The sequence below is a fragment of the Pelobates fuscus genome, chromosome 2, assembly GCF_036172605.1.
Source record: "Pelobates fuscus isolate aPelFus1 chromosome 2, aPelFus1.pri, whole genome shotgun sequence".
Taxonomy (NCBI): domain Eukaryota; kingdom Metazoa; phylum Chordata; class Amphibia; order Anura; family Pelobatidae; genus Pelobates; species Pelobates fuscus.
Genome location: NC_086318.1, coordinates 35,874,106 through 35,900,359, shown reverse-complemented (window position 1 = coordinate 35,900,359; position 26,254 = coordinate 35,874,106). Strand labels below are relative to the sequence as shown.

At 36.6% G+C, this 26,254-nt stretch overlaps 1 protein-coding gene across 1 annotated transcript; it reads right to left on the bottom strand.

Moving 5' to 3' along the window:
* Positions 1 to 414: 414 nt before the first annotated feature.
* On the bottom strand, positions 415 to 25,581 carry LOC134586129 (cysteine-rich venom protein pseudechetoxin-like). The gene is made up of 9 exons (XM_063441639.1): positions 25,478 to 25,581; positions 24,631 to 24,750; positions 19,802 to 19,892; positions 18,942 to 19,087; positions 15,284 to 15,378; positions 12,913 to 13,001; positions 10,341 to 10,439; positions 809 to 912; positions 415 to 612 (listed from the first exon to the last, which is right to left on the bottom strand). The coding sequence occupies exons 1-9, from the start codon at positions 25,478 to 25,480 to the stop codon at positions 415 to 417; spliced, it is 945 nt and encodes a 314-aa protein (XP_063297709.1). The 5' UTR covers positions 25,481 to 25,581.
* Between the last annotated feature and the right edge of the window lie 673 nt (positions 25,582 to 26,254).

Below are 26,254 nucleotides of genomic sequence, written 5' to 3'. Positions count from 1 at the left end.
AAACTGAATGTTTCAGAAAGTAAGTTAAATTCACTATGGAACCATTGTAAGGACTCGAACGTGCCACCCCACTCCACCATAATATCATCAATATAGCAAAACCAATAGCGCATATTAGCACAGATTATAGATGTTGATAAATAAAATTTTCCTAACATAAGTGGCTGCAACATTCGAGCCCTTAGCAGTTCCCCTGGTTTGGAAATAAAATGTCCCAACAAAGCAGAAATAATTCCTATCCAAAACAGTATGTTAAAGATCCAAAAGAAACTCAGTTTTAGTTCTATCAAGTGCTATGGTATTCGACATGGCCTGCATACCTTCTGTGTTTGCAATTGAGGTATAACGGCTTCACATGTCATTTCGGAAGTGCACAGCAGCTAACTCTCTATTCTGAACTTGGCGCTCTCTCTGCTAAGTGTAAACCCATCCTTTAAAGTTGTTGTCAAAGTCACGTTGAAATTTCTTGCATTTATGTGCCTTGACATCCTTTTGGACAGAGTTAATGTGCGTATCAACTATAAGTATTACAGATGCAATTTCCTCTTTAGTTGCAGCAAGGCAAAGTGAATCTTCCAACTGTTTAATTTCCTGTTCCAACTTGATTATTTCCTTGAAATAACCAATAGTGAAAAGCATAATGTCTATCAAGCATTATTGAAAATACTTTTGAAGCTTTTAGTGAAATCCTCATTATCACAGAAAAGTGTAGGTTTCAAGCACAAGCGTAGACCTCTTGGAATCCTACATGCCTTGTGGTATTCAGCCAAAGTAATAGCGTGTAGGTGACAGCCAACTAATTCCTTACGTGCTTTGTCCTAGTCATGGTTGTCAATATCCTTATCAGGTGATGTGAGGAACTCATGATTGAACCCAGAATACTCTCCATTTCCACTGCATCATAGGAGAAAACTGTAGGTGGAAAATTTAACATTCTCAGCGTACTGAAAACAAGTGCAAGGGATCTCACATGGAGACTCAAAACAGTGTGCATTTGGAGATTCAGCACTCTTCATGCATAACATTTTTGTTTGTTTTTGTTTTATGTAAAGAGTTAATTTTGACACTTGCCACTCCAGGATTTGGAGTCAAATAAGTCAATTACCATCAAACCAGCAAGTAAGGGTAGGGCTATTGGGATTTTGAAAAGCAAGGATTATGTGTCAGAGATATTGAAACAACTTAATGATACAGTAACCTATTCTGTGGTGTCCTACAATCCTAGTAATGAAATTTGCAACATATTAATAACTTAGTGTGTAACATTGTGATGAGGGTGTAATAGAATCCAATCTTGTGTAATGTTTGGTTAATAAGAAACCTATTATACTTACTATCCACATACGGGATGGGGGTTAACTTGGTTCTCTCGTCCTGGTCAATTTTCTTTTACAAAGTTGTTTCTCCATGCCTACTAAAGACTAGGTCCTATTTAAAAAACGTTTGATATTTTGATTAAGGTCTCAGATATGAATATTGGTGACAATGACATACTTGCCAGTTTTGACATTTGTAGCCTTTATACCTCGATTCCAAAGTTATGTAGGCCTTGTCGAATGCCCATGACACCTTGTCACTTGATAGTGCTAGACCATAATTGAGGTATTGGCTGAAACTGGGACACTGACATTTACCATTTGCACCCATATTATTAACTCCCATATTTTATTTTGGTAGCTTTGCTTGAGTTTTTCTTTCTGTCACTGTTTGGTTTGAGCCTCAAAGTCCTCTTTGGGAGACACTTAACCTCTGGTAGTAATGCCTCACTGCTTCTGTTTGATAGCTACCATAATAATGATAAGGTGCAACTGAGAACAAATGTTCTATATTTAACAAGTGTTTTCACATTCTGTTTTTAAGTCGAGTGCTTAATTATATACTGACTTCCTTCTGGCTAGATTTATTATATATAACTGGTGGCACCACTCATTTTGTTTCCCAATGCATAGTTTCCCTACTAATGCATATTCAGCCTCTATTTTTCACCTTGCATGTCAATACTTCAACAGCAAATGCCATGTCCTGCATTTTCTCCATGATGGCTGATCTTGCTTGTTATACCTCTAGACATGGTCTTCAATCTTGATTCATTCATTAACACAACAATTGTGCATTTCCTCTACATGCCATGCTAAAATTTTGTATTACTTGTTACAGCCTGGCTTGTCTTTGCTGTTGTGTCATAATTAATAAATAAAGAGTCAGATCCATTCGGGATCACTAAGTTAGAACAGAAGTTAAAATAGAAACAAAACGGTAGCAAACATTTTTTAGTAATAGCCAATTTGGTATTTTTTCCTTGTTTGAGTTGTAGTTAATGTGGCTCAGTCATTATGAGGCAATTTTTATTAACATCGCCGTATTGGCAAACAGTGTGCAATACAGCACTTTTTTAATTGTGAATCGACTTTCATAGTTTATCTTATTAAATGCCTTTGTGTCTTGATTTATATTGGGGAAACATCAGAGAGTGCATGTCTAAACACAGATCTGATATCCGGATGAGGAGAACTGATACACATGTCCCTGCTAATTTTTGTTCCCACAATCATGCAGCATCTCAAATGAAATGGCAAGTAATTGATTTCGTGCCCATGCAATCCCGGGGTGGTGATAGAAAAAATTACTTAAATTACATGAGGCATTTTGGATCCACAAACTGGATTGTCTGCAATCAAGAGGTTTCTATCGAGACTTTGATTTATCCGTATTCTTGTAAGCCTTGGTGTTCTCATTGTGTATTGTGTCTAGGTTTGTTTATATATATATATATATATATAAAAATATTAAGGCAGGATGCCTGGAATTGTGGATGGGGTTACCATCCTATATCTACTACCTCCTCTTAGCTTTCTCCTGGTGTCCTGTCTACATTTTTGTAAATACCAAAAAAAAAGGGAGGGATCAGATCACCTGTAGATCTCGGTGCACTGCACCTATGGCTGTCAACCCCCTAAGCCATATAGTACCAGCAATGTAGTCCAGGCACTCAAGGTCTTCATAAATCAGCAGATTTATTGGAAAAACATGACAGATACAGCAACATTTTGATCTCTTCAGGGATCTTTATCAAGCTAACACCAAAGTGCACAAACCACTAATTATTATTATTATTTTATTATTTATATAGTGCCATCAGATTCCGTAGCGCTGTACAATGGGTAATATATAGGGTATCTCATTAACAATCAATACAAAGTCAGTTAACTAACAATCAATATAGAAAATTGTGTATTATAACAACTAAAAGTGCAAAATAACCCTACAAGGTATCACATTTTTTTGTGGATTACAATGCATGTACATAAGTCCAGTTGTTATTCCTTACTAAATTGTCACGCCACTCCTTAGCTGATTTGCCCTCGTGCAGTACTCATACTCACCACTGTTTCTGTTTGGCACTGTTCCTCATTTCTTTTCATTTAGCACTTCACCTGGTCCTTGTTTAGCACCTATTTAGTTTGGGTTCTCCCCTCACTCCTGGCCAGATCATTGTTTCTTGTCTCCTGTTTCCCTGGTTCCTGGTTTCCCGTGATTCTGGCTCCTGCCTCCTTGATCCTGCATACTGTTCTTTGTTCCTGTGTCCTCCTGGTCCTTCGTTGCTGTGCCCTCCGATCCTATGTTCTGGTTCCGTGATCTCTGCTTTATTTCCAGTGATCCTGACCCTGCAGCCTGGTTCATTTATTTTGCCTCTGGTCTTGCTTGCTGGTATATCTGCCTTGTGATCTTTGGATCTGTGTCCTACCTATTACTAGTGGTGCCTGCACAATCCTGCCTTCATACCAAAGGACTATTTAAGTATTCACTGCCAGCACTATTCATGCTTATCCTATATTGTTATATACATTTTGTTCTGTGACTTTGTATATATTATGTTGTTTTGTGATCTTTTTGTACTTTGATTCTCTATAATATATATTTCTTTATTTGCACTATTCATTGTGTCTTTTGCATTTATTCTTTGCTAAATTGGTTCCTACATTTAAAGGGATAGTGCTGTCTCTGGGCAGCACCCCTTCATGCCCATGACATAAATAATGTACACAAGAAAAAGGTTTTAGTTAGATTCAAATGGGATCTACCCCTAGTAATTAAAAAGTTACTTACATTCATTGCATGCTGAAACCATAGATAAGTTACAATCCCTCTAAATGGGTATAATTACTTAATAATTACCTAATCATGCTAAGTTTCATCAGACCGTCTGTTTACTGGGAATTCCTGCCTCCTTACTACAAGCTCTTCAAGTGTCCAAAATGAATCTTCCTCTGCAAATTGTTGAGTGCTTTTTGGGGGTCAAAACTGTTGAGAATGTGATTGAAACATGGCACATCGCTATTTAAAAAGGACATAGTAAAAGACTATGAGCAAACTGGTCACAAATGTATGCAGAGCAATCAACAAAATAAATAAATATTTAAACATGTGAGTGCAAGTTTCACTCACTTTTCTAACCTTGATGAGCATCCTACTATCACGTATACCAAAAATACCAAATGATACCGCACTCAAACTTAAAAAAATACATAAAAGAAAAAATATCTAAATAGTTTATTAACACACCATAGTTATATTGGATAATGTTATTACACATTATCTAAATTGCAAATGATACACATAAAATATACAATACTGACTGACAATAATCCTCTGCACTAAGTAAAATACAGATAGAGAGGGCACAGAGATATTAGTAATCTGTAGAGCAAAGTTCTTGGGATATAATCTTAGAATATTGGGACCTGTCCCAATCCTGAATATGTAACAGTAGACCCCCCCCCCCCCCCAAAAAAAAAAAAAACACAACAATTGGAAATAAAGAATATAGAAAAATGCAAAAAAATGAAAATAATTTTTTAAGTAAAAAAAGTTCTATGCAAGGATTTTGACAAGATCTCACTCAGAGTATATCATGTCTTAAGTAAAGGTCTAAAATTTACCCCCACCAATCCTTTCAAACCATTCCAAGCCTTTCTAAATATAAATAAGTTCGTGATAAAAGCCACTTCACAAGTAAAACCCCTAACACTAACATCCCACCAAATACTCCAGATAATCAAACTCACGTAACTTCTGATAATCCTCAGATAATTAATACTTCTCTTAAGAAGAGCTCTTTTTTTCTATCCATCTAGTTTTAAATCAGGAAGTGTTCAAAAACTCATTTTAAAAGATTTTGAGAAGATTATATAAAGCAAATATGGTTGCAACAATCGAACATGTCTAGAATGCCAAGCCCTGAAAGAATTACAAAAAGAGGAGGACATTATTATAAAGCAAGCCGACAAAGGTGGAGGCTTGGTCATATTATGTAAAAATATGTACATAAACGAAAGCCATGCGACAATTAAATGACCCATAGGTTTACGAGAAACTATCCTCTGACCCTACCTCAAACATTAAACTAATCCTGACAGAATACTTATCAAAAAGATATGACCAGAAAATGATTAATAAACAAGAATTTGAGTTTTAAATGTCCCCTACCCTGAAATCCCAGTTTTTTATTTTTTTTACCCAAAAAGCAGTAGAAACAAAAAATCAAACATTTAAAAGAGAATCCCCACAGAGCAAATAGAGTTGTATCACATATACCTTGTAAATATTGTACACTTAGCATTTTCAGCATCTTGATGAAGACCGCCTGTGGTCAAAATGTTGATCGAACTTATATACAGTTTTTTTTTTTTTATTTATTCACAAAATTCTGTGAGTGCTCTCATTTTATGGATGGTTATACATTGCACTGAGACAGCACCTTTGTCTTTTTAAGATACTTTTTTGTTTATGGGGGGAAAGTGCCAGAAATATATATATGTGTGTGTGTGTGTGTGTGTGCACTCATGTTTTCAACTATTCTGGCCTATCTTATGTATCTGTATATGTCTAGGGCATATTTGTATGTAAATTTTCACTATGCATGCTTCATATCATCCTGAGATTATCAGGGGCTGTTCTAGCACATACGGTCAACTGGGAATTTATTGCACTTTAATTCCCTTCAGTTTTTGGTATATATCTTACTAGAGTATGTGTTTTTCTGGGATCGTTGTTCTTACTTTATCTACTTTACCACCAATCACTCTGCTGTTTTTACAGTGTTTAACTTTTTGTTCTGTGTTATGAATACTACTCTCTGGTGTCACTTTTGGTTCATGTTTAGATTATTGAACCACTGTAAACTTATTGGCACTGCCCTTCTATTCACTTATTTCTTACTATCAGCTTCTTGTACTCTTCCTTTTATTAATTCTGCCAGGTGTGTCAATTTAGTCATTTTCATTGGTATGCATTTATGAGACTACCTCCTTCCTTACAACAATCACTTGCTCTACAGGAACGTTACCTTTAACCCGTTAAGGACACAGCTTCAGAAGCTTGTCTTACGCTTAACCTCCCTGGCGGTATTCCCAAGCGTGACTCGGGGTTAATTTTCGCTGCCAGTCACGCTCAGGGTAGATAAGATTTACTTACCTCCGCCGCAATCCGCTTCGGGAGGACTGCCTCACAGCCCAGGCAGCCCTCCCACGGCAAATCAGGCCCCCGGGGGCCATGTGATCGCTCTCAAAGAGCGATCACATGGCCCTCTATAGCTGGCTGTGGATCTGCCAGCAGGGGGACTGTTTGAAATATCAGACAGTCCCCCTGCTGCTGGGAAGTATAAAAAAAATAAAAAAAGACAAGTGTAAAAATAAATTAAATAAATAAATATATATATATATATAATAGATGTACATATATATATATATAAATACGTATAATTAAAATAATAAATAAATAAAATAATAAAATAAATAAATAAAATATTGAAACAAAATTTTATATAAATGATATATGCATATGTAATTTCATTCTAACTGTATTTTGTTATTAATATATATATATATATATATATATATATATATATATATATATCGGTAACAAAATACACTTAGAATGACATTCTATATATATATATATATAATACAAATAAGCGTATATATATAATTACACAAAAGATTACATTAGTATACACGTAGAATTTAAATACCTATAAATGCATATATATTAAAATTCTACATGTATATTTAAATAATCTTTTAACGTAATTATGTGATTTGATTAAAAATTTATTGACATGCCTGACATGGGGGCGGAACTGGGCGGGTAATTTAAATGCAAAAAAATGGTACCGCTTTTGGTACAAAATTCCTGACATAATCATACCGCCAGGGAGGTTAATGACACAAGCAATTTTTGCATTTTCTTGCTGTATGCGTTCACCTTCAATTTGCATCTCTCTCGTTTATTGCATCGATGCATATTATATATTGTTTTTTAGAGGACAGAAAGGGCTTTAATTTGATGTAACATTATATATATATATATATATATATATATATATATATATATATATATATATATATATAAATGCTTATTTATTAAAATAATACAGAAAAATGCAAAAAAAAAGAGGTTTTGTGTACAGTTTTTGCAATAATAATGTGTGCCTAATTAGTGCAGGTTAAAGAAAGTAATTAAAAATAAATTCATTTAGTTGTTCTGATTTACAGAATATATGTGTCTGGGATTTTCAGTTGTTTTGGTAGTTACAGGTCACAAAGCACAAGGAGTAAAATAAACTTTTAATATGGAGCGATTTTAGAATTTGGTATGTTTGTCTTGTAAGCTTAATAGCCATAAAAGAAAACAAAATTGCCACACAAGTATATATTTATATAAAGTAGACATCACAGGCTATTGTCCTAAGGTTGTTTTGACACTTTCTAAGTAGTCATTTCACCGCCAATCTCTGCTAAATATTGGATTAAAATTGAGTATTTGTTTTTTTTTTGGCACACAAACTTATAACTAAGAACTTCTCATGTGTATTTTGTAAAGTTGGTGTGTGCTATTCCTGTACAAAGTTTTATTATGTGTTCAGTTACTTCTGCTGAGTACAACGGTACCCCCATTGTATGTATTTGGCACTATTTCGTGAAGCTACCGTGCCATATAGGGGACCTGTCCGTTTCAACATTTACAGTAGAATTTTGAGAGGCGGATTTAATGGGCCTATGCTTCAATTTGGGGTATTATAGCAGTTTGACTGTTCAAAAAAACCTCACAAAGGCCTACCATTTGTAAAGGTAGACACCTCAGGGTATCTCATATGGTGCATATTGTGCTTTAACATGCCCCCATTTTTTCACCAATATATGCAAAAGTATGTGGTAAAATAAAATTTTGTGCATTTTTTTACATATGGATTACATTTTTGCTGGGCATTTTGTACATTTCATATGTGCCACTAAGTTCAAACCCCCCAAATTATGCTCAGCTAAGCTTTCTGAGTAAAACAATATGCCCAATGTATGACCTAGACACTATTTTGTGAAGTTACACTCCTGTAAAGAGACATAACAAGTTACGTTTTTTAAGTGTGAATTTTCATGGAGGGTTTTGATGCGTCCGTGTCCCACTTTGGAGCACTTGAGCAGGCTACATATTACAACTACAATATAAAGGCATACCATTTCTTAAAGAAGACATCCTAGGGCAATTCAAAAGGCATTTTTTGAACCTTAGCGTGGGATACTTTTTCCGCTAGCTTGTACCAAGTGTAGTGGCAATACGCATTTTGTCTGCCTTTTTGACACACAAAGTGAGTTTGCGCAGTATATTTTTCAAACCTTATGTGTACTACGACTATATAATACTTCATATGTTGCTCAACTATGTCAGCTGAGTACAGCAATACCCCCGTATGTACCTTTGCCAGGTATATGTGGACATTGAAGGGGCACATTTGAGACACAACAATTCCATTTTTTTTCAAACTTTGAATTTTTACGCTGTGTCCATGTCCCATTTTAAAGTATTTTACAAGGCTATATAATCCAATTACCCCATAAAGGCATACCATTTCTTAAAGAAGACATCCCAGGGCAATTCAAAAGGCATATTTTGAACCTTAGTGTGGGATAATTTTTCCGCTAGCTTGTACCAAGTGTAGTGGTAATAAGCATTTTTTTATGTATTTTTTTACTTCGTAAAACTTTTTTTACTTTGTAAAACCCGTTTTTAAACTTTTTTTAACTTATTAAATGTTTTACATTTTTTTAACTTTTACACTTGTAATTTTTTTTCTAAACTTTTCTTTTACCGTTAACCCCTAACTAGCAGTAAGCAGCACTAACAGTAAATTCCCCTTTTGGCAAAGCAGTTAGGGCACCACCTGTTACGGCCAACTTTTCGTGAATCTCTTTAGGAGTTCAACATAGTGATATTTATCAGAATAACCCTGATCTCCTGCTCCCATCTCATCTTTTTTTTATTATCTCCCTTTGTGTTTTTCCAGTGTATCATTAGATATTGCAATTACATTTTTGCTTTTTTTTATACTGATTTGAATCCCATAGAAAACCTGTCAGGCGAACTGAAGAGGAAAGTCCACCAGCATCAAAATTTGAAGGATCTGAAGAGATTCTGTATGGAGAAATGGTCTCCAATCCCTCACCATGTATTCTCCAACCTCATTAGACATTGTAGGAGAAGACGTAGAACTGTCATCTTGACAAAGGGAGGTTGCACAAAGTATTGACTAAATGTGTGCCAATAATTGTACCATACATATATTTAACCCCTTAAGGACACATGACATGTGTGATATGTCATGATTCCCTTCCATTCCAGAAGTTTGGGCCTTAAGCGGTTAAAAAAATTTTTTTTAGATAACCTATGTTGTGTTTGCAAATGTTTGATATCCAAATGCAGAGTATTTTTGTGTATTTTTATCAACAAAAGATCAAAAGTTTAAACAAAAAAAAGAAATTTTCACAGCCTTTTTTGCGCATATATACCAGGGGTGCTAAAATTAATGGAGAGCACTGTAATGGAGTATTCTGTAAAAAATACTACCAACAAGTCCTATTAAAGAAGTGGTTTTCAAACCAGTCCTCATGGTCTATCAACAAGTACAGGTTTTTCTAAGTCTCTCCTTTAGAATAGGGAGAAAAAAAAAAAAAAAAGCATAAATCCTGTACTGTTGCTGGGCCACGAGACCTGGTTTGGGAAAAAATCATGACATTACACTTATTTTTGCTTCAAAAATAACCTTTTTTAATGCAAATGAATGCGGTACTAAATATATATGGGTTATTAAATATTTAAATATTTATTTTAAAAAAAAATCCATAATTAATATAACTAGTAAAAAAAAAAATGCATTAATAGTAGTTTTTAAAATCACATTTCCAATCATATTACTATTAAAACTATATGGCATACTATGACCTATTTAATTATATAGGTAATCTGTGTACACACGCATTATTTTATTTCATTATTTGTGCACAAACAGGTTGCAGGACAATCTTCCTCGAGGCTTGCATCACATTTTTGTCCATGATAATAGTCTTTGCAATCTGCATACTTGTCTTGATGTGGGCATGGGTTTGCTAAAAAAAAAAGTTATTATTAACAATTAGTTTTAAATATAATTTAACAATGTTTACCTTATGTTTCAATTCATCTTAATTTATGAAAAATGGGTATACAAAATAATAGTCATTAATATAAGAATATCGGACAATTAGATAACTGGGTGGATGTAACAGACTTTTTTTTTAATTCTTTATTTTCGATGTGCATTTTGATACCAGGAATAATGTCAGACAAAATGAGTCAGCATATGAAAAGATTGATCAGTGAATGTGTACATAGGAACAGCACTTTTTTTTTTTTTTATTTGTAATTTTCAGTGCAATGTTCCAGCACACATGAATGGTACATATTATACCTGAATCAAAAGAAAAAGGGTAGTTGCGCACACAATGGTATATTGTAGATTTGAAAAATAATATCTAAAATGTATAAGCATAAAAATGCTTATGCTTAAGCTTATACATTTTAGATATTATTTTAAAAATCTACAATATACCATTGTGTGCGCAAGTACCCTATTTCTTTCGATTCAGCTATTTATGTGTAAGTGTTTTTTTGGTGACTAAACACTGGGGTGTGTTCAGACGCACTGGGATATATTATTTATCTCTTATATATATATCTTATTAGATTTTAAGCGCCACTTATCCTTTTTGAGTATCTATTTACATATTATTATACGTTGGTGTTCAGCATAAGTTACATGTGTTAACATGACAAATCAGATGTTTTCACGTGCGTTAGCATACATTACATTGTTTCATATTATATAATAACTGCAGTAGAGATTTGACCTTAGATTAACTTGGGAAGGGGGAGGAGGGGAAGGATTGGGAGGGAGATAGGGGGTATGTGGTAGTGGGTGGTCCGATATACCATCAAGCCTTCAACAGTGTTATTTAGCTTTCAACGTTTTAATCAAGCTTTCAACAATCTTATAAAATTTTCAACCGCTGTATTAAATGGATGGTCGTCGTCCTCTTTATGTCATTAAGGGGTATGAGTCTGATGTTTTGGACATGTACTGATTCTGATTAGAATGACTATAGGACTATGGTTCCATTCTCTCAGAATTACAACCCATACCGAAAGCTTGGCTACAGAAGAGGGATATTTTTATTTGGAGGTATAATCAGAATCCTAGTATCTATGCTTTAGTATCCACTATGATTCCACTGCCCCTCATCACATTTATTTTTTTAAATGAAAACAAAAGGAACACAGTGCCAGACTTACAGACATAAAGATAGAGTAGAGTATAGGCACTGAGAAAAAAATGTAACTGCTCTAAGGGTATATAGATGAAGACAGGTAGCTTAGGCAGTAGTGAGAACAACAACAGGAGCCATCCACCTTATACATGAGATATGGTGCAAGGAAGAACCTTGGGCTGCTCTGGCTCAACCAACACCCGACTTGCGGGGCCACAAGAAGAAAGTTAGGCCAGGCCCGTATTAGAACAACATCCAGTATGATATGCACTAAGGCTTCTCCATGAAAACTTCAGACCTCCAACAACACGCTATCACCATCATGATAGGAGAGGGGTGAATGCCTGGCAGGAATTTTTTCCCGCAACTGCTGTTCATCTCTAGCCAATGTGAGAGCAGGAGCATTGTGTGATTAAACATAGTTATGTGAGACAGAGGCATCGAGACAGGAGCCATCGGATGCTGGTTCCCCTCCACTCACCACATCACGCTCTGAGTCCAGCGGGGTCCCCCACATGCTCTTCGGTAGGTTTATAGTAGATTAGAGGTGTGGAAGGGCCCCTTGCTCTTCTTCCAAAGTGAGCATTCAGCTTCTGGAGTGTTGACTCATGCTGTGCCAAGACAGCAGGCCTGCTTGTCATCACCTTCAGGGTCGGTGCAGAGTGTCTCCGGTGGGGCATATATTGCAAATGAGGCAGATGGTCCAGAGGGGTGGGTATGAGGGTTGAGTTTTGCATTGCCAGTGAGTGGCAGCAGGAGAGCGGTGGCCTCTCCCGCGCCGACCATGCTTGTAGGCTGCAAGATGTGTTCGGGTGGTTCCTGCAGGTATGTTAGCTTAAATGATATCCCTATGGTCACCTCAATGTCCCTGTTCACCCAATGGTCACAATTGGATAACAAGAGCCTTTTTATCAGCACAAAATTCAGTAGCTTCTGCGACTTGCGTCTGACTCACTCAGCAGTCAGGCCCCGTCCCCGTGACAGACTTTTAATCTGAATTTGCAAAAAAAGAGTATCCTGCTAAGCTGTGACTTCTCTGTTGTGCAACTCTTTGGTGAAACTACAACTCTTAAGCAATTTAAAGTGCACTTTCACTTTTAGTCTCTCTCTATCTCTCTCTCTCTCGTTATAAGGCTAGTAAAATATAGCATATGTTCAGAGCAACTGCTGGTCATTTTCTGCTTGAATTCCCCCTAGTTCCCCTAGCATTTGGCAAGTACATTGCTGGGTATGAACTTTGGAATCAAGAGTTTTCCAGTTGCATCTAATAACTTACTGCAAAGGCCTTTGTCACACGATGATTTGCAATCTTCACATGCAGGTCCAGATTTGTATGGGAAGCCAATTGAGTCGCCATCATTTCCCCTAAAAAGGTTATACATATGAATATATACAAATAGATGGTTCAGTGAATGTGAAATTAAAAATAGTCTATAATGACAAAATGATTCATATACTTAATATTATTGTACAAGGCTAACATCAGACATTTTGGCACAGGCCCTTGCACTGTCATACTCTTTTTGACGTGTGTAGACTCATGCATCAACACAGACACCTGCTTATACAGGAATTCTAACAGGTGCAATACACACTTCTCAGGTGCAATACACACTAATACATACTGCAATAAACACAAATATGTAATTCCAGACACTCTCTCGCAAACACACACAGATACATACTGTCAGAAATACAGTGGAATAACAAAAGAAAATGATGTGACATTTCACTAATTACCACACTTACATTGTGTAAGTATAGTCATTGTATAGATGGAGTTATTTATTTGTTATACTTTATTTGCTTCTTTTCATCTGTTAAATTGTACATGCTCCATAGAGTCCAGTGTATGTTTTCTAAACTTTTTTGAGGCATTTTATAAGTATTGAATAACTCAGTGAGAATTTATTGTCAAATTATAACATTACATGTATTAAACTAATAATGCATTTATATAGTTGTGTTCTCCAATACAATACTGAGTGGTACACATTGATTTCTTTTTATCCAGTAAGCCCAGTTTAAGATATCAGGGACATCATTCAATAAAGATACATTCAGAGAATGAGAAATTAAAAAGCTACAGTGATATACAGGTGATACTCAAAAAATTTGAATATTGTGCAAAAGTTCATTTATTTCAGTAATGCAACGTAAAAGGGGAAAATATTATACAAGATAGACGCATTACATGCAAAGCAAGATAGTTCAAGCCGTGATTTGTCATAAGTGCGATGATCATGGCTTACAGCTCATGAAAACTCCAAATCCACAATCTCAGTAAATTAGAATATTGGGAAAAGGTGCAATATTCTAAGCTCACAGTGTACCACTCTAATCAGCTAAGTAAACAATAACACCTGCAAAGGGTCTCTGAGCCTTTAAATGGTCTCTCAGTCTGGTTCAGTAGGAATCACAATCATGGGGAAGACTGCTGACCTGACAGTTGTGCAGAAAACCATCATTGACATCCTCCATAAGGAGGGAAAGCCTCAAAAGGTAATTGCGAAGGAAGTTAGATGTTCCCAAAGTGCTGTATCAAAGCCCATTAATAGAAAGTTATGTGGAAGGGAAAAGTGTGGTAGAAAAAGGTGCACAAGCAGCAGGGATGACCGCAGCCTGGAGAGAATTGTCAGGAAAAGGCCATTTAAAAGTGTTGGGGACTTTCACAAGGAGTGGACAAGAGCCACCACACACAGTCGGATCCTGGACATGTGCTTCAAATGTCGTATTCCTCTTGTCAAGCTGTTCCTGAACAACAAACAACGTCAGAAGCGTCTTACCTGGGTTAAAGAAAAACAGACCTGGTCTGTTGCTCAGTGGTCCATAGTCCTCTTTTCTGATGAGAGCAACGTTTGCATCTCATTTGGAAACCAAGGACCCAGAGTCTGGAGGAAGAATGGAGAGGCACGCACTGCAAGATGCTTGAAGTCCAGTGTGAAGTTTCCACAGTTTGTGTTGATTTGGGGATCCATGTCATCTGCTGGTGTCTACCAGGAGATTTTGGAGCACTTCATGCTTCCTTCTGCAGACTAACTTTATGGGTATGCTGACTTCATTTTCCAAAAGCACCAAAGCCTGGTTCAATGACCGTGGGATTACCGTGCTTGATTGGCCAGCAAACTCTCCTGACCTGAACCCCATAGAGAATCCATGGGGAATTGCCAAGAGAAAGAGGAGAGACATGAGACCGAACAATGCAGAAGAGCTAAAGGACGCTATTGAAGTATCCTGGTCTTCCATAACACATCAGCAGTGCCACAGGCTGATAGCTTCCATGTAACGCTGCATTGAGGCAGTAAGTGCTGCAAAAGGGGCCCAAACCAAGTACTGAGTCCATATGCATGCTTATATTTTTCAGAGGTTCGATATTGTTCTATGTACACTCCTTGTTTTATTGATTGCATGTAATATTCTAATTTACTGAGATTGTGGATTTGGGGTTTTCATGAGCTGTAAGCCATAATCATCGCACTTATGACAAATCACGGCTTGAACTATCTTGCTTTGCATGTAATGCGTCTATCTCATATATTCGTTTCCCCTTTTACGTTGCATTACTGAAATAAATTTACTTTTGCACGATATTCAAATTTTTTAAGTATCACCTCTATTACAAGTCGGTGTATTTTGTCAATTCTTACCCTGGGCAGTAAATACAGACGTAATCATATTTGAAGACATTATTTGAGCACTCAGCTACACCACATCCAACACGATTTGAGGAGGCCCACATCATCTGCCGATAAAAATACTATATTACTTTAGTGTAAAATCAATTGCTTGCTGCCTTTTAGACAAGGGGAAAATGGGAAACTTTTCAGATTTGTGTTCTAGCTTCTTACAAACTGTAATACTATATGTGGAGATGTAAATAGGGGACTTAAAGGAACATTTTCGGCACCATTGCAACTTCATCTAAATTGAGTTATGGTGCCAGAAGGCCCCAGGTGCACTCTTACCTTCAGGGGTAAACCATTCTTTAACGGTTTAATCCAAAGTTGCCATCAGCGCTGATCTCAACTGCCCCCCAGGCAGCATCCAGTATCTTAAATTTCAGTTAAGGAAGTGCAGAGTGCTGCTGGGCAGGCATGCCGTTGATTGTTGAGAGTGGTCAGCTGACACACTAAGCCAACCAGTGACTCCCCATTCACAATCTAGCTTGAAAAAGGTACATCTATTGTGAAGCCAGTTTTGTGAATAGGGAGTCATTGATTGGCTGAGGGGGTGGGGAGGGGGGAGGTTTGAGATCGTAGCTGGATGTTTGATATGGGGGAAATGGGGGAAGTTAAGATCAGTGGTCTTTAACCGTGAAGGTAAGTGTTAGCCTTCTTTTAGATCAAGTTGTTATTGTGCCCAGAGTGCCCTTTTAATTCTCAAAGATCAAAGTCAAAAGCTTATTTTAGTGGTTTTTGTTTTTTTAAATTGCATACTTACTCTCATGTATTCTTATTTCCTGTACGTCACTAAGATGCCAAAATACCAGAGTATTGCAGTATGCAATGATACCTTTTTTATTGGACTAACATAAAATTTCAAAGACAGGCTTTCAAGAGTTTTCAGGTTTTTAAGTGTGAATTTCAATGGAGGGTTTTGATGCGTTCATGTCCCACTTTGGAGAATTTAAACCGGCTACATTTTCCAGCTACACTGTAAAGACATACCATTTCTTAAAGAAGACATCCCAGGGTATTTCAAAAGGCATATTTTGAACCTTAGCGTGGGTTCATTTTTCCGCTAGCTTGTACCAAGTGTAGTGGTAATAAGCATTTTTTCTGCCTTTTTGACACACAGTATATTTTGCAAACCTTATGCGTGCTACGACTGTATAATACTACATATGTTGCTCAGCTATGTCGTCTGAGTACAGTAATACCCCTGTATGTCCCTTTGCCATGTATATGTGGATGTTGAAGTGGCACATTTGAGACGCAGCCATTCATTTTTTTTCTAACTTTGAAGTTTTATGCTGTGTCCATGTTCCCTTTCGGAGTAGTTTAGCTGGTTGGTTATTCAAACTTCACCAAAAACAAATAATATTTTTTAAAGAATACACCCTGGGGTAATTCAAAAGGCATATTTTGAACCTTAGCGTGGGATCATTTTTTTCTCTAGTTTGTTCCAGGTGTAGTGGTAATGAGCGTTTTTAAATGTATTTTTTTAACTTCTTTGCGTTTTAAAACTCGTTTTTAAACTTTTTTTTGCTTATACATTTTTTAAACGTTCTTAAACTTTCGTAAAACTTTTTTTTAACACATTTAACATTTGTATAAACTTTTTTTTACCATTAACCCCTAACTAGCAGTAAGCAGCACTAACAGTAAATTCCCCAATTTCTCATAGCTCCCACACACCCACCCCACATATATACATATACAGGGGTTAAAAAAAATCAAATCACAGTAAAATGTAGTCCTTGCCAATTGATCACTGTAGTCAGTTGGCAGGGAAGGGGTTAATTTTTATTTAAAATGGGTAAAGGGCAGTGGGATTTTAAACTAACTTTTTTTGTTTTTAAACAAGGAGAAGATCAGCACTGATCCGTCTCCCTGCACTTCACACAGAACGTGGAAGAGCAGAGCGGCGGATCAGAAGTCCCTCCAGTACATAAATGAAACCAAGAGGGCTGCACTCACCTGAACATGCATATATTATAGGGTGTGAAAATCACAGTGAGAAGACACTGAACATCCATAGGAAAGCATTGAGTAATGAGAGGAGCTGAGAGGCGGAGGGATACCCAGCGCCAAGGGAGTCCGGCGCTGGAGAAAGGTAAGTGCTGAAGACACACACACACTCTCACAAACAGACGCATACACACTAGCTAACAGACACACATTTACTGACAGAGAAACACTCAGCGACATACATACACACTCACAGACAGACACACATACACACTCACTTACAAAACATACACTCTCACTGGCAAACACACACTCACTAACAGACATCAAACACACTCAGTAACAGACACACAAACTAACACACTCACTAGCAGACACACACTCAATAACAGACACACAAACTAACACACTCACTGACACTCACTAGCAGAAACACACACTCTAACACACACACACACTAACACACACACACTTTTTTTTTTAATTTATTTCCCCACCCTCCTTACCTTCGGGAGAGCTGAGGGGATTCACTGGGGCCCAGTGGTGTCACCGGGCAGGCAGGCTGTCAGGCGCGCGAGGGAGCACTCTCCCCAGAGTGCTCCCTGTTCATCTCCCTCGCGCGCCGCGTACTGATGACGGATCTGGAATATGATGTCATATTCCGGCTCCGGCATCAGTGCGGTGCGCAAGGGAGCTGAACAGGGAGCACTCAGGGGAGAGTGCTCCCTCGCGCGCCTGCCGGGTGACACCAGGGCCAGCCTTGGGGGCCCTGAGGTGGCCAGCTCCTGGGCCCCCCAGGAGAAGAGGCTGGGTACATACCGGGTCACAGGGGCACCTGGTGGGCCGGGCCCGGTCGCAGCCGCAACCCCTGCGACCCCGGTATGTACGCCACTGCCTGGAACGCTCTGCAAGTCAAGGCTAAATAGGGTCCTGGAATGAGGCACCTGTGACAGGGAGGGGTGCAAAACCAAGGAGTTGGCCTGGACTCCCAAATATATAAATGCAACCAAGAGGGCTGCACTCACCTGAACATCACTGTTTAGTAAATAAGTAAGTGCGCTGGACTATGTATTTTGTATGTTGTATATTGGCCCCAGCAGCACCCTATACTGTATGCATGTTTAGTGAATAAGCGAGTGCGCTGGATTATGTAATATATGTATATATATATATATATATATATATAGTTCCAATTGCTTGCACTCCTGGATTAATAGTAAAAAGCCCGGTGCTTAACAGCCAAATAATAGAAATAAAGTAATGATAGCACTCCAAGGACTTCGAAAACATTGTGAAAAAACTTAGCTTTTTATTCAGGCATCTGCCACAGAAGATCAACGTTTCAGCTCTCTAAGGAATATATATATATATATATATATATATATATATATATATATAATTTTTTTTTCTTCTAAATGTATATTTTACCCTATAGAACAATATTTTGGGGTTGTTACAATTTTCTTAATGTATACTTTCGGGCAACTCCTTTAAACAGGTAGAGGTAGATACATTTTGTTTATACAATATTATATATCCGTTAATCTCTGACCTGTATATCATAGCTAAGATCTTCCTTTGTTTTCCAGTAGTATTAAAGCTATATTTGCCATTTAACAATAGCCAATGTTCTAGCAATTTAATAAAGTCATATATTTTATTAAAGAAGAAATACCTGTGTATAATGACGAATTTCTAACGAAGGACTCTTTGGTCCTTTCCCATAATCGAAATCTACAGCTTCACTAAGAAATGATTGCAATACATCTTCCCAAGCGGCTTTAAATGACGACAGGAATACATTTTCTCCACAATTGATATCTAATATGCAAACAAAAATTTTAGTGCATGTAATATTTTTTTCAGAAAATTAATTTTAACATACAGAATAAATAAGAGTTTAGCAAATAATTTTATTTTCATATTTATGCAATTGTAATTATCTTTTCAGCTCCCATTAGTCATTTCTATGTTTCTGTGTATATTTAAACATTCAATGGTTTTTTATTGTAAAATGTTTAATTATCTCAATACACAGGCTGGGCTATTTCTTAAGTGAACATTTTCTATAGGTTGATTCACAGGAAGTATGGTAGGTGTGTCTTTTATGAAATCTAAACATTTATTTAGCCATATCCTTGAACTTCTGATGAGTTGGTTGGCAAAACTGAATTGGGTATAGTGTGTGACTATGGGTAAAGGGCAGTAAGCTTAATTTTACAGCTTAAAGGACAACTGTCACCTTAAAACTATTTTTTAAAATAATAATTATTTTGAAATAAAATATATTTTTTTAATTACGTATATATACAAATATAAATACATTCCTTCCTTTAGTATATGGCAGGATATTGGATAAAAATAATGAAAGTATTATTATAATAAAAATTGTGTTGAGGTGACAGTAATCTTTTTATAGAAATTGAAGCTGAATTTAGAATTAAACATTTCTTTCATACATTTCTAGATTCATAAACACGTATTCATGCGTATTATTAGATTCTAATTAGATTAGATACTAGATTAGTCACTTACCTGAAATCTTTCTGTAGCTAGGTGGGCTATGGCCAGCTATACACATTTTGGCGTACCCTTCTGCTTTTTTTGCGGCATCATCATCCCATACCTTGGAAATTAAGGAAAGTGGCTTTAAAAAAAACAATCAATACATTTCTCTAGGTAGTGAATCTATTTTGTAAGGAGACATTGAGGCGTTTATTAATATTTCTCTTCAACTACCAAGAAAATTTCAAAATTGACCGCCAGAATAAAAGTATATTTTTCTTGATTGTGTAGCTTTTTTGATGGAAAATAAACCCAAAGATCGGTTAATGATGATAAAAATATAAAATAACTCTCTCTGATGTTTTAAACACAAATTAATTTAACTTTATCTCTCCTGTTGATCCTCTCACACCTCCGTCCTCTGTCAATCGTTACTCTAGCTTATAGGTGTCAATTCAAAATACTAACCCTTACTTATAAAGCGCTAAACAATTATAACTCCTTCTCAATTTTTCACTAATTCATAGGCATGCCTCTTTTTGGTCTCTCCTCTCCGACGGTCAACTTCCACTGTCTGCTGCCCTCACTCTTACTGCTAACTCTTGCTTGCAGAATGGCTCATTTCTTTGGAACATCCTGCTTATCACTATCAGACTCTCCCCTATTCATATAAATAGTCCGTCAAAACTCATCTCTTCAGAAAAGCTTATTGACTCCCTGAGAAACATAGAAACATGAAAACATAGAATGTGAAGGCAGATAAGGACCATTCGGCCCATCTAGTCTGCCCAGTTTTCTAAATACTTCCATTAGTCCCTGGCCTTATTTTATAGCTAGGATAGCCTTATGCTTATCCCACGCATGCTTAAACTCCTTTACTGTGTTAACCTCTACCACTTCACTACTCAGTAAAGTAATACTTCCGGATATTTTTTAAACCTTTGACCTTCTAATTTAAGACTATGTCCTCTTGTTGTGGTAGTTTTTCTTATTTTAAATATAGTCTCCTCCTTTACGGTGTTGATTCCCTTTATGTATTTAAATGTTTCCATCATATCCCCCCCTGTCTCGTCTTTCCTCCAAACTATACATGTTAAGTTCCTTTAACCTTTCCTTGTAAATTTTATCCTGCAATCCATGAACCAGTTTAGTAGCCCTTCTCTGAACTCTCTCTAAAGTATCAATATCCTTCTGGAGATACGGTCTCCAGTACTGTGTACAATACACCAAGTGAGGTCTCACCAGTGTTCTGTACAATGGCATGAGCACTTTCCTCCCTGTACAACCAAGCATTCTGCTAGCATTTCCTGCTGCTCTATTACATTGCCTGCCTACCTATAAGTCATCTGTAATAATTACCCCTAAATCTGTTTCTTCATATGTTGAGGTTAGGACTCTATCAAATATTCTGTACTCTGCCCGTGGGTTTTTTCATGCAAGATGCATTATCTTGCACTTATCCACATCAAATGTCAGCTGCCACAGCTCTGACCATTTTTCTAGTTTACCTAAATAATTTGCCATTTGGCTTATCCCTCCTGGAACATCAACCCTGTTACATATCTTAGTATCATCAGTAAAAAGACATACCTTACCATCAAGACCTTTTGCAATATCACTAACAAAAAAGAGAATGGTTCCAAGTACAGATCCCTGAGATAACGCACTGGTTACAAGACCATGCTTCGAATATACTCCATTGACTACAACCCTCTGTTGCCTGTCACTCAGCCACTGCCTTACCCATTCAACAATTTTGGAATACAAACCTAAAGATTGCAGTCTATGGAAATACCTTCTATGTGTAACAGTGTCAAAAGCCTTACTGAAATCTATGTTATCAGTATCTACTGTACCACCCTGATCTGTTATTTTAGTTACCCAATCAAAAAAATCAATAATATTCGTTTGGCATGATCTCCCTGAAGTAAACCCATGTTGTCTCTGATCTTGAAATCCATGTGATTTTAGATGTTCAACAATCCTATCCTTTATCATTGTTTCCACTACTTTCCCCACTACTGAAGTAAGGCTTACTGGCCTATAGTTGTCCTACTCCTCCCTACTACCTTTCTTGTGAATGGACACAACATTCGCTAACTTCCAATCTTCTGGCACTACTTCTGTTAATAATGACTTGTTAAATACATCTGTTAATGGTTTTGCTAGTACACCACTAAGCTCTTTTAGTAACTTTGCGTGCATTCAATCAGGCCCCATTGACTTATTTGTCTCTACTTTTGACAGTTGAAATAGAACCTCTTCATCTGTAAACTCATATGTAACAAATTACTCATGTGTCCTTTTTCCTAACTGAGGCCCCTTTTCTTCACTTTCATCTGTAAATACTGAACAAAAATATTCAGTGAGGCAGTCAGCTAGACCTTTATCCTCTTCTACATCCCTTCCTTCTTTTGTTTTTAATCTAACTAATCCTTGTTTTACTTTCCTTTTCTCATTTTTTTTTCTAAAGTCTAAAACATTTGTTTTTGTGTGTTTTGACTCAGTCCCTGTTCTTATATTAAACCACACTGACTGTTGATCACTGGATCCTAAATTTTCACCTACAGGCATATCTGATACCAAATCTCCATTTATTAACACTAAATCTAGTATGGCCTCTTTATGAGTTGGCTCCTCAACTACTTGTTTTAGAGACAATCCCAGTAAGGAGTTTAGAATATATGTGCTTCTGGCACAAGCAGCTATTTTGGTTTTCCAGTTCACATCAGGAAGATTAAAGTCACCCATGATGATAACTTCCCCATTCATTGTCATTTGAGCTTTTTCCTCAACTAGTAGATTATCTAACTCTTCAATTTGTCATTGGGGCCTATAAATCACACCTACATGAGTTACTGGGTGATTACCAAATTCTAACATAACCCAAGCGGACTCTATGTTCACCTCACTAACTTTTATTAGGCTAGATTTTATGCAATCCTTCACACACTGGTCAACCCCTCCCCCTTTTTTGCCTTCCCTGTCTTTTCCATATAAAGAGTACCCTGGTATTGCTATGTCCCAGTCATTTTTCTCATTATACCATGTCTCCGTAACAGAGACTAAATCTACATTATCAGTTGCCATTATTGCCACAAGTTTGTGGATCTTATTCCCTAAACTGTTAGCATTTGTAGACATGACTCTAAACTTAGCTTTTTTTTAACACACTTGCTACAGGCACCTTCTGTCCTTGTTATGAGGGGCAATTGGATTGAGGTTTTATAGCACCCTACTAGTTTAAATGCATCCTAACAAAACCTCTGAACTGCTCACTGAGAACATTTGTTCCCTTTTGAGAAAGATGCAAACCATCTTTTTTTGTACAGTATTTTTCCATTCCAAACAGAGCTACTGAGAAATGAAGCCAAATCCTTGCTCCTGACACCATTCACCAAGCCACAAGTTAAAGTCTGTAATACGCATCCGCCTGTCATTCTGAGTGTTATGCACAGGCAAAACTTTAGAGAATGACAGTGTGGAAGCAACCTGCTGTATATCATTGCCAAAAACACAAAAAACTTCCTTTACCTCTAAAACCTCATTGCAAGCCAAGTAATTTGTCCCAAGATGGGTAATATATATATATCTCACAAATCTGTCTCTTGCTCTCTCCTAAAGGACCACACTCCACTCTCACTTCCATTTCTGCTACTTTCCCACCTTGTTGTTTGGTTGCTATGCTCTTGATGCCCTTCTATTGTGTTTCTTTTTTATTTATAATATTTTTATTGGATTCACATCAACTATTAGACATGGTACATTGCAGTTGAGCACATTCAGATAATATATTCATGTTGACAGAGTATTGGTGTACAGAATTTGGCATGAATAGGTGGTTACAAATACCCCTACTAATCGTTGTGCATTTAAAAATCCTGCCTCTAGCTCCTGGTTTAGCTTAATTGGAATAATTAGAAATACCACATGAGGGCAGGGCATATGTCCCGCTGAAGAAGCTAGAGTCTGGTTCACATGCTCACATAGTATAATCCAGTCATATACCATTTTAGAAACAATAATTTAACATAAAACCTGAAACTTAAAACCGTGATTGCTTCATGTGCTGGTTTGTCAATGTACCTAAGTTGTCTACTCCAGGGTTGCGTGGCTATCTCCTCTGTTTGTTCGTTTAATTATGTATATAGAAGTACCCTATGTAATAATTTCAATTTGTCCTGCGCCCCCACTCCCTAAGCAGGTTGACCTCTCTGGGGGAGTGTGATTATACAAATAGGTCTGTGTGAATGGAGGGGGTGGGGGGCGTTAGTATAGGTTGAACAAGTTGTGGGTAATTCAGTTATGTAGCACCGTGTCCAGCCCGAGACAGTCTTCTGGATTGCTATTGTGGAAATGGGTTTGGGGGGGGGTTACTCTGTGTCATGTAAATTGTCCATGGCTGCCATATGTCTCTAAATATGGAGGATTTACCCAGTGAGGCCCAGCGCAGCTCCTTCAGGGTGCAGAGGTGGTCTACGCGGGCAATGAGATCTCTGTTTGTTGGTGATTTGGGAACCCTCTAGAGATTTGTGATTGTCATTTTAGCTGCTGTAATGATAAAATATGTCACTGCGGATTTATATCTAGATGTGGGGATGGGTACGTCGTTCAAAAGCAGTGAGGGTACATCAAGGGCAGAGCATCCCCCATCACTTGTCGGATGAGGATCCTCACCTCCTTCCAAACTTGTTGCACCATCAGGCAACGCCACCATATGTGGTGAATGTTTCACCATACCAATAATAATAATAATAATAATAATAATAATAATAATAATATTAAAAATAATAATAATAACTAAAAGAGAACTAGCTAAACTAACCAGTAGGGTTTATTTCATTTTAAGACAAGCTTACCATTTCTAGCATGTTACTTGCAGAGGGTTTAGCATTTCTTCTAGCTTCATTATGGGAAAAAATAATAGCTTTTTTCACATCTTCATTGCTTGTAAGCAGAGACGAAAATGGTACATTGAGCTGGAAACACAAACGATTTTCAAATTATTGTTTATGTATATATTTACAGGGTCTACATATATTCACAGGATTTACATAAGCCAAAATAGCTTCATTAAGTTGTAATGTACGCGATGCTTCAGGTGACTCATTCTTTCAATCTTGCTAGTTTAAGTGTTAATTAATATGATGCTAATCCTTAAGAGAGGAAGAACAAGTTCAGGATTTGGAGATGTGCCATCTTTAACAATAAAATAATACTTTGTATTACAGGAGAATGAGCGATATGTCAAACACAGTTGCATTAAGGTTAAACAACAAAACTTAACCTTGTGGGAGACAGAGGTCCATCTAAAACATGTTACAGTATTTTGAGAAAGATTTTAACCCAAAGTACACGCACTTCTTTGTGTTACCTTTTTGTTCTACTGTTAACTCCTTTCAGCACATGTTCCAACTACATTGGGAGCTCGGAGAGAATGAGAATCATGCAACTATTTCACAACTTTGTAAATGAGTGTCAGAATGTTATAACAAATTGTTTTAAATACAACTGCAAACCAGCTAAATCTACTATATGTAACTTTAAACAATGGTTACTGCCAATTTGTAATTAAAACACTCAATACAACTAATAAAAATAAACCGTGCACAAAGCTAAACATAATGTACGTAAATTTATTTTTCATATTTATAAAATAGTCTTTCTGCACTTCAGAAATAAAAATGAATGTTCTGTCTGTATTACCATTTTCTTTATGTTTTCCTCAGGGATGTTGACCTGTCTACCAGAAGATGCTGAACGTAGAGATCTCCAGCTCTTTGCATTTGTTAGTTTCCAAGATGGTATAATAGCTTGAGGCTTTGAAATAAAGGTACATTTAATACATTCCAATGTTATGTATTTACAAATTGCATATTTTTCATGATTTCCTGTTATTTCTAAAGCAGATCATAATTTCAAACACTTTAGTGCTTGGAAGATGCCATTATCTGTGCATTATCCGCCCTAATCTCAGCTGCAGAATTGGGACACGTGTATAATGATAAACCAGTATACCTGCTAGGATATCTCACAGTCCATGGCCATAGCCCATGATATAGCCATGTAATATGGAAAGGCTGCTGATCCTTCTCTTAAATTGTAGCGGAGTTCCTTCTAAAAATGACCTCAATTTTATATTTTTGGATAAGCTTTTCAATTGACTTAATTTTCTGAAAATATTTTAATATTCAATATTTATATTAATATAACACACACTTTTTTATATATTGATATCATCTTACAAAGGATACATTTTTTAAATAAAATTAATATTTAGAAAATGTAATTTTAAATGTTTATCCATAAATATTGTCATTTGAAAAGTGTATCCAAAAATAATAAAGTGAAGCTTAAATCTGTAAAAAATCATTTTCTTCCTGCCACACGGTTATTTACTGAATGATGAGCTGTTGGAATTTCAAAGTAAATTTCAAATTTCAAATGTTACACCTAAATAGCTGCACTGAATATATTCACCTG